Source organism: Otolemur garnettii, unplaced genomic scaffold (genome assembly GCF_000181295.1).
Source record: "Otolemur garnettii isolate 467f Iridium unplaced genomic scaffold, OtoGar3 scaffold00041, whole genome shotgun sequence".
NCBI lineage: Eukaryota > Metazoa > Chordata > Mammalia > Primates > Galagidae > Otolemur > Otolemur garnettii.
Window position 1 is genome coordinate 8,039,425 of NW_003852436.1, and position 10,382 is coordinate 8,049,806.

At 41.0% G+C, this 10,382-nt stretch overlaps 1 protein-coding gene across 3 annotated transcripts in view; it reads right to left on the minus strand.

Annotated features, from left to right (window-relative positions):
* NR3C2 (nuclear receptor subfamily 3 group C member 2) overlaps positions 1-10,382 on the minus strand; it is a 335,410-nt gene that overhangs the window by 18,286 nt on the left and 306,742 nt on the right. For all 3 annotated transcript variants that reach the window (XM_023513433.1, XM_023513434.1, XM_023513432.1), the window contains exon 8: positions 5,911-6,068. In XM_023513433.1, the coding sequence (XP_023369201.1) occupies positions 5,911-6,068 (158 nt within the window). The remainder of the gene's footprint in view (positions 1-5,910; positions 6,069-10,382) is intronic.

Below are 10,382 nucleotides of genomic sequence, written 5' to 3' on the forward strand. Positions count from 1 at the left end.
CACACACACACACACGGTATTGCCAGCACCCGGTACTTTTGCAGAAACGAGTCAAATCTCTTGCCTTGTCACCTGACACACAGAACGACAGGGTGCACCCTTGTTCAGTGTCTGTTCCACGGAGATGCCCGAGTGCTACTTCCTTCACTTCCCTCATCTCCCTCTGAGACGGGTATTACTGACACTTTACAGTTGAAGAAACTTTAAATAAAACGTCAAGAGTAAGAAAGGTGACAAAGTGCCACAGGCCACGCTCTGTGTCTGGGCTCCTATTTTGGCCTCAGAGCTTTTCCTGAAGAAAAACTTTTCTTGACTGGAAAGCTATAAAACCAAATCCAATCTGACCATGCAGGGGCAGCCCACATCCACGGCACAGCGACCTACACTCGCAGCTTGTGTTCTGCAGGGCGCGGTAAGAAACCCTTAAAATAGGTTTGTCTTTCTCTAAACCACCTATAGTGCAATCAGGATGGAAATTGCCACTACCACAGCCAGATGCTAAAGCAGCCACCAATTACATGAGCAATGAGAATCTCAAAATAATTTGTTAATTGTCTCGGCTGCGTGCAGCTATATCCCCTTTGTCGTTACTGTGTCGCTGACACGTAATGCCCTTTTCAGCAAAGAATGAAGACTTTCCAGTGTGCACGTGTCGTGTTCACTGCGATACTGGCTCTCTGCTCCTGGCACCACCCGCCTGGCCCCCTTGGAGAAGGGAAGGGCTGGGACCCCGGACCTGGCAGGAAAAGACACATCACCTGTCCCGCTCTCCTCCTGAAAGCACAGGAGGATGCCGGAGGCTCGCCTGTCTCAGAGGCACATAGATGCCTGCCCAGCCAGGGGGAGGTTCTCACCAGGGTCAGAAATCACATCCACGAACAAAAGCTCTGAACCCAAGCCTGCCCACTGATGTCAAGGCAGACTTAAACTTTTGCTTTGGGAACTGCTAAACACGCATGATGTCTCAACATGACACAGGTTGACGCCTGCAAGATGTAACCCTGCACCTCATAGAAACGGTACATTCCGGAACATGCCAGGGAGGAGCCAAGGGAGTCTAGAGAGCTGGAGAGCAGTGCTGCTGCGTCTGAGGTTCCTACACGCTGGTTGTCTGGTCTCTAAAAGGGAACCCAGCCTCACAGCCACTCCCAGCTGGAAGTACCCTCATCATGGCGCGGTGTCAGGAGCACCCACTTCCAAGTCAGGAGGCCTCCAGCTGCCCAGCTACCTGTAAACTTTCAGAAGTCACTCTCTGAGGCTTTGTTTCTTCTGCCACTGAATAAGGAATAAGGGGTTTCTGACACCCTGTGGAAGTCTCCCATGACCCCTGCCCAGCACTGCTCTACCTCTTCGCAAGGCCTGATTTGCCAACCTAGAGTGAACACCAGTGAGCCCACACTAATGCTGGGCTCACCTCCCCGGAGGTCTCAGCACACTGCCCTGTGACCTCCAGGTGCTGCTTGGCTGCCCGCCTTTGGCTCTTCCCCCTAGGACATGGCCTGGCACTTCCAGACACTGAAGTATCTCTGGAGTGAGAGAACGGCTTCCTCTACCACACCAGAAAAGACAGACACTTTGGTCACACTTGCACCTGTGGTCCTGGAGCCTGGCAGGACTGCTCCACAAATGAACACATGGGCACGTGTGCTTTCCAGGGGCCCACTGCCCAGGGGACAAGTTTCAGTACCTGGTCAGTTTCCACCTTGCACAGTGCTCTGGCCACCTCTGTAGAGTCTATGCCGATAGAAGGTTGGGTCAATGTCATACATTTAATTTGTAGCTTGCAGCACTCTCTGTATTGTTGGGCATGAGGCAAATTTCTGCTGAGTGCTTATACTGAAATAAAGTTGCAATTGAATGCAATTTAATAGAAAAAGGGCAATTTTTGCCTCAAGGCAGACTATGAATATAATTTTTTATTATTTACTAAAAGGTTCTACTAAGTGTTCCATACACTGACCACAGCATAGATAGACCTTGATCTCTAAAAAGGGATAAAAGCTAGCAATAAATTCAGTAGATGTATGTTTCTTTCACCCATAGGAAAGTAAACGCTACTCCTAATAAAAGATAAAAACTGACTATTGTCAGTTCTTGCTAGTAAGATAAGGATTCTATATGCTTTCCATGTGAACACCGAAACATTCGCAATGCAAAAATGCATCTTCTGCTAGAAGCCTTACCATACACAGCTGCTTTCTTTGAAATATTTTTTGAGGAGAGATTGAAGCTCAAAGGCTTGGAATACATTAAAGTTGTTGACCAATCTAAACACTTAGCTGTGAACCCATTATTTCAGAGAATGCTCTTCTTGTGTTTTTTGTTGTTGTTACCTAGGCCTAGGAGAGGCTCGAACTCACCGCCCCTGCTGTGCTAACCAATGAACTACAGCGGCCAGCTCAGACAATGCTCCTTCCACCCACCTTGGCGTTGCTGTACACCATGTGAAAGAAATCCATGTGTGTCCTGAGAGCTGCGGACATGCCCTGAGAGCTGGACTACTGTGCACAGTATGTAAGCAGAACTTCAATCCACTCTCAAAGGGCTCTTATTTGTGTGACTCTCAGAAACAAATGCTCTCTTTTCCACTAGATGAGCAGAACTAGGCTATGTCTAAAGCCAGAGTGTGGCATAGTTCTTTGTTCCCTTGAAGAAAATTCTGCAAATGTTGACTTTGAAACCACCAAAGGACTCAGGAAAACAAACAAATTAAAAAAAAAAAATGGTTTCCAAGACACTGGTTATCAATGAAAGACAGTGATGCCACAAGAAAACAAAGAAGAGCTTTGTGACCCTGGCTTGGTGACACAAGGACTTCTCAGACAGAACACAGAGAATGTGAACCCTAAAAGAAAACAATCATCAATGGACTTCATCAAAATTAAAAACGCCCGCTCTTGAAAAAGAACAAAAAGATCAGCCACAGCCTGGGAGGAGAGACTTGGAAATCATATATCTGATAAAGGATTTGTAGTGAGAATATAGAAAGAACTCTCAAAATTCTATAATCAGAAAACAAACGCTCCAGGGAAGAGCAAAAGAACCCAACAGACACTTTACCCAAGAAGACATCAGCGTCTCTCATGAGCACATGCAAAGATCACACCTTCATTAATTATCAGGGAAATGCAAAGTAAAACCACAGCGAGACACCACTATACAATAACTAAAGTGGCTAAAACCAAAAAGATCAACTGTGCCAAGTGTCGTCAAGGACATGGAGCAGTCTGAACTCTCATATACTTCTTATGGGAGTGTGAATTTGTTTAACTATTTTGGAAAACAGCCTGGCAGTTTATTTACTTATTTATTTTTTAATTGTTGGGGATTCATTGAGGGTACAAGAACCCAGGTTACACTGATTGCATTTATTAGGTAAAGTCCCTCTTACAATTGTGCCTTGCCCCCAAAAGGTGTGTTACACACCAAGACCCCACCCCCATCCCCTCCTTCCCTCTCTCTGATCTTTCTTTCCCCCACCTCCTCCCTCTCTCTCTCTCTCTCTCTCTCTGATCTCCCCTTCCCCCACCCCCACCCCTTACCATGTCATTTATTGTCCTCATATCAAAATTGAACACATAGGATTCATGCTTTTCCATGTCTGGCAGTTTCTTAAAGATGAAAATACAACTACCATATTACCCAGGCATTCCACTATAAGGTATTCACCCAAGAAAAGAGAAGGTAGATGTCTATACAAAGATTTATACATAAATATTCAACATGGCTTTATTTGTACTAAAAAGAGCCCCCAAGCTGCAAATGCCATAAACGCCCATCACGTGGTGACTGTATGAATTCTGGAACATGCACGTGATGGACACTGTTCACCAAGGAAGAAAACCAGCAAATGCTAATGTAGGCAATGAGATGGAGGAAACTCAACATTAGTGAGCTAAGTGACGGCAGCCAGATAAAGAAGACTACAAACTGCCTTACTCCATTTCTATGACATAAGAGAAAATGCAAACTATCTCTATTAGCTTAACAGAAGGCAAAACACAAATCAGGGACCAGCAGATAGGAGGACAGGTTAAAGGCAGGCAGGAGGAAACTGCCAGAGTGATGGCTGTGTTTGCTGCTTGACATGGTGATGCTTTCATGGGTGTTCACATATGTGAAAAGTGAACCAATTGAGCACATTAAATTTGTTCAGTTTATTTCACATCAACTTTACCTTGATTAAAAAAACAAAAGGACCCTAATTTGTTCTTGGAAATTTTGTAGAAAATCAGTATTTATGATATAGCCATTCAAAAACTATTCACTGAATTCTCCCCCTGTGCCAAGCGCCATGCTGGCACAAAACCCAAACTAGTGGAGGAGGTTTTGACCCAGGGGCTGCTAGGGACGGAGGCCTCTTCGTGTCTCCACTGCGCTATGCCACTTAAGATATATAGATTCGGAAACGCTGTGGGGGGAAAACGGGTTTTAACTTCTGTTCACTCTCATGACGTGGAAATTGCTTTAAAATGTATCATCTATTATCCTGTGCTATGATGACAATTACATTCTAATTTTGATACTGCACTTGTTCTAACCTGCTTGTACAAATAAGAGAATGTAAGAAAGCATCACAAACCCCCGTTTTATTCGCTACTGAAGGAGGCCTCTTAACCAGGCCACCGGCTGACAGTAAGCCTGCTCTGTATTCTCTTGCGGATGACCTGTGGTTGCCATATAAATCGAGTAAGAAAACTTGCTTCAGTCCCCTATGCTTCCTTTTGTGTAAGTCAAAGAGAGCATCACTAGCTGTGTTCCCCCAAGCCTCACTTGCCATCACCTCTTATTTCTAATATTTTCTACCCACCCATGTTCTTTAAGCCACTGATAATTAGCGAAACCATTTATCACTGAATTCACCTTGCAGGAATTTGACTCCTGTCTTAGGAAAAGCTTAGAGAAAGCAAAGGTCAGTGAAACGCACAAGGTCTCCTTGTAAGACAGTGGAAAGTGACATTCTTTTATCAATCAACCTTATGCCATTAGCATCCCAGCAGGATGACATTCCACTGGCATGAAGGGACTTTGAAAGGAGGAATCATTATTTTAACATTAATAGTAACACTATTTTAACATCGGCCATCAACCCTGTCAACATTGTCATTAACAATAGAAAGATGTTTTTTAAAAAGAGTTTATTATTCAAATCATACAGGCTGAACTTGGGCCATAAATTCTCCAAAAGAAAGTATGGAAACTTCACAAATATGAAGAACTAAATTAGCATGACTGCGTACGACATTCTGTGAGCCAGAATGGGAGAAGCTGCTTGCACAGTGAAACAAGAAGCAGATTTTAAATGCCACGCAAAGCAAGTTATCCAAATCAATATTTTGTAGAAACTGCTAACAAACACCTCGACTACATCCATAATTGATTAAACGAGGAAAAAAGCTCAGAATCCACTTTCTGTATTTACATTAAGACAAGAAAGGTGACTCCTATGAAGAATAATGAATATAGGATTCAAAATTTGGCACGGATTGAGACGATCCAAATTGGCCCTGAACCACTAATAATGTTTGTGGAAGATTGGGTTATTAGATTAACAGTTGTAGAAGATGGACACTATTTATGTAATGTTAAAGCAAACATTTTCATTAACCAAACATTTCCTAAATTGCAAGCAAAAATGTGAAACTCGATCTGACACCTGTAGCAAATCTGAGGGCCTTCCCTGCTCCAGGGCACAAAGCCAGGCCCTTTGCTTATAAGTGAGGTTTGTTCCAAAGGTTATTTAGAAAAAAATTTCCTTAATCTGTTTTTAACTCTTGCTGTCTCCCACTGGAGAATCTCCCTCCATTCTTCCTAAAACCCTGAAAACTCTGGGCTCTCTCGTTTTGTTTGGTCCAAAGTGTGTGTGTAGTTGTCGTCCTTCACTGAACAGAAACCAAGGGCTCTACTCACGTCATGCATGGAGTCCAGAAGCTTGGTCAGTTGGTAGAACCTCTGCCAGCTCTGCCCAGAATTGTTGGGACACTTAGTTACCATCTTCCTCAGCTCTTTGATGTAATTTGTCCTCATTTCTTCAAATGCAGCCTGGCTTTTGAGTCCATCCTTTGGAACTGTGTTAAGGAACACAGACATGTAAATTCCCAGGATAGAAAACAACTTGAGCATCTTAACAGCTAAGGTCATGTACTGATTTGGAGGTTAGGTGTTAAATTTTAATTGATTGTAATTATGAATAAATATGGTGGTTTTCTATGGCAAACACCTGTACACACACATGCACGAAGGACTAACTCCCATTTGTCAGATGTGTTTGATTATGTACTTTACAAGTACTTGTTCACTTGATCTTGACCCCAGCATTCTGGCATAAACATTACATTATTCCCACCTTACGGACGAGGAAACTGAAGACTGGAGGTTGAGTCACTTGCCTAAGGACACAATAAATAAATGGCAGAGAAGGGGTAGTGTAAACTTAGGCCTGTTTCCAAAGCTGGCCTCTTAACCACAGTGCTGTGCTGCCTGTGGCCTGTCCTCAAAGTGGTTTATGGATTCTAATTTGCAAATACCAAGGAGATAGGCAAATATATTGATTTTCCAGAGTCTATGGAGACTCACAGACAAACTGAACTGGGGATAGAATTAGAAAGCAACTTCTTCATAGTCTAGTTCTAGTATTAAAGACACTTGGGCAAACTGGCAATCATCTAGCAAGGGGACGAGGCTGCATGCTCCAGGATCACATGACCTGTCACGTGACCTGTCAGAACAGCCTAATGACAAGTCTTTTTTTTTTTTTTTTTCCCTCTATGACAAGTCTTTGCACTGGGGTAATACCAACCATGGCTCTGCATGCAAGGTAAAATGAAAACTTCCAAAGACATCGGTCTAAGCAAAGCATTTATGAACAAGACCCTAAGAGCAATCGTACCACCAACAAAAAGAAATGAGATCTGATTAAGCTAAAAAGCTTCTACACAGCCAAGGAAACAATCATTAGAATGAACAGACAACCTACAGGATAAGACAAACTATTTGCATGTTATGTATCTACCTGATAAACGGATGATAACCAGAATTTATAGAGTCCTGAAGCAAATCAGCAAGATAAAAACAGATACCCTATTAAAAAGTGGGCAAAAGTCATGAACAGAAACTTTCCCAAAGAAGATAAAGACCAACAACCATATTAAAAGTGTTCAAAATTTCTAATTATCAGAGAGATGTGAATCAAAACCACAATGAGATACCACTTAACTTCAGTTAGAACACCTTTTGTCAAAAAGTCCCAAAACAACAAATGCTAGCAAAAACTTGCAGAGGAGACAGGAGCACACATGTTGTTGGTGGAACCGCAGACTAGTACAACCTCTATGGAAAGTAGTACGGAGATTCCTCAAAGAACTAAAAGTAGACCTACCGTTCAGTCTAGGAATCCCACCACAAAAGACACTTCATAAAAAAGACACATGCAGAACAATTCACTATTGCAAAGATGTGCAAACAACCCAAGTGCCTATCAATACATGAATGGATTAATGAAACGTGGTGTATGTATACCATGGAGTGCTACTCAGCCATAAAATGGTGATCTAACCTTTTTGTAACGACCTGGATGGAACTGGAGACCATTCTTTTAAGTGAAGTATCATAAGAATGGAAAAACAAACACCACATGTACTCACTATTAAACTGGAAATAAATCCATTAACACTTAACATGCACATAAGCAAATAACACTCATCAAATTCAAATAAGTGTGTGGGGGGATAGGTAAATTCATACCTACTGGGTATACTGCACACTATCTGGGTGGTGGGCACACTTGTAACTTTGACTCAAATGATACAAAAGCAATTTATGTAACCAAGATGTTTGTAACTCTGTAATAGTCTGAAATATATAAAAAAAGAGAATGGACCATGTCCACATTTTATCTTCAATGAGGTAGAAAATTAAGAATTATGTTTTCTTCTTTTATGTAGTGACTAGCTTTTATGTTTAAACCAAAAAATTTTCACTTAAAAAGAATACTCTGAAATTCAGGACTTGTGAGCATATCAAGTGCTTCTGTGACCTGCTTTTCTTAAGACAGGTGAAGATGCTTTAAGGATACACCTGAGTGTGCTTTCCAGGAGGTGGTATCAGAGGTTAAGGGCTAATGGTGTCCCTTTTGAAAATCTACTTACATGTTTGTTTTCCATTATGGCCAATATAGTTATGTTTATGCTTTAACTCTGAAAACTAAAATCACCTAGAACTTTATTTTTAGGAGATAAAGACAATGAAAATTCATCTTGTGATATTAACATTCTGAGTGTGGAAATGCTCTTACTTTCACTTCTTAATGGCACATCACATTTGCTAATTTCTCATAACTGGTATAAATAATAATTTACTTTGGTCGTCAGCACTTTAGAATGGCTAAGTAAGTTTCTTGGAGTTATGTGCAACCCTGGAAGCCAGGCATACCACTGTTTCCAAATAAACCCTGTTATCCTATAAAAAGATATGGATTATCTTGCAAATTAACTTCTTCTATTATGTTAATAATCTCCTTGAGTTTATTTGTTGGGGCTTTTGATTTGTGGGTTATTTAAGTCTATTTTGGGGGAGGAAAAAATAAATCCCTTATAGCAACTGCACAAATTCCTGAGGCTGCCACAATATTAATTGTGGTTCTAAATATTTGACCTTCACAGTAAGAGTTAAATGCCATCCATTATATAGCACATAGTTTTTATCCCTTAAAATTCAAATCTTGTCTCAAAAGTATATGTTAAAAAAAAAAAAAGATGGTAAGGGCCGGCACAGTGGCTCAAACCTGTAATCCCAGCACTCTGGGAGGCTGAGGCAGGTGGATGGCCTGAGCTCACAGGTTTGAGACCAGCCTGAGCCAGAGTGAGACACTGTGTCTAAAAACAGCCAGGTGTTGTGGTGGGCGCCTGTAGTCTTAGCTACTTGGTAGGTTGAGACAAGAGAGTTGCTTGAGCCCAAGAGTTTGAGGTTGGTGTGAGCTATGATGCTACAGCACTCTACTGGGGGTGACAAAATAAGACTGTCTCAATAAAAGATGATAATAACCAAGATGATAACAGTAAAACTATAGATCTGTTTTCTATCAAAATTTTAATACTTATGTGTTTAAACTTTCTCAAAGAAACTGAAAATCCGCAAACAATATCTTACACTGCCCATCCAGATTGACATTTTCTAAATTATAAAACTGTATAAAGTAAACATTTAGTTTTTCAATACAGATACTTACATGGATGTCATCCTATACATTAAAGACTTAGCTAACAGTAGAACAGAGTCAATTTCACTACTTAATTTCAACACTAATTGGTACATCTACAAGATTAACCAAATTCACACTTCTGATAGCTGTGTCATCAAAAATTTTAAAGACTGGGTGCCACCTATAGCTCAAGCAGCTAAGGCGCACCAGCCACATACACTGGAGCTGGTGGGTTCGAATCTGGCCCAGACCTGCCAAACAATGACAACTACAACCAAAAAATAGCCAGGCATTATGGCGGGCACCTGTAGTCCCAGCTCCTTGGGAGGCTGAGGCAAGAGAATCACTTAAGCCCAGGAATTGGAGGTTGCTGTGAACTGTGATGCCACAGCACTCTACCCAGGGCGGTAGCTTGAGGCTCTGTCTAAAAAAAAAAAAAAAAAAATCTAAAGATTATAACTTGTGTCGAATATTATTACTTGTATTTTATTGTGATAACTGAAATATATTGTACCCGTTTCCCAGCCAGATTTTTTAGAAGTTGAAACAAACCCACAAATAAAGAGAACTTAAGCAAAACCTCAAATTTTGGAGATATGCCCAGAGTTTCTGAATTTCCTTATTAAATGCTGCAGGGCTTCTGGAAATCATCCAGAATCTATGGGCTGGAGAAGAACAAAAAGACAACTGGAGTGGAAGTTTGTCTGCTTTCCTCTGTACGCACAGAGAACATGAGATTCTCTTGATGTCATCACTAAAAAACTTCTTTCTTGATACACTGGTCCTCAGGTGTGCAATTTGGTACTTTTAAATAAGACAAAAAATTTTCCTGTATTTGATCGTAGGCTAGTGAAGGAAGCTTACTTAAAGCCTGCGGTTTCTATGATTCATAAGAATTCTTCACCTATGCTTCCTTGTTTTCCTTTCCTATTTGGCTTTTTCTGCATTTCAAAAAAAAAAAAAAATCAGAATTGAAAGTACTGAGTTACTTAGAAGCTAATAAATTAGTTCAGATAGTTTCAAAATGATCCCAGAATCCATTAGGGATTGAAGAATATGTCAAAGGATGTGAAGATAAGATACCAATGGAGTAGTCAGAATTTTTGAAGAATTAGTATTGTAAGCATTTTTAGAAAGAAAAGGTTTCGTTTAAATCCTATCATCATCCAATTTTTTTTTTTTT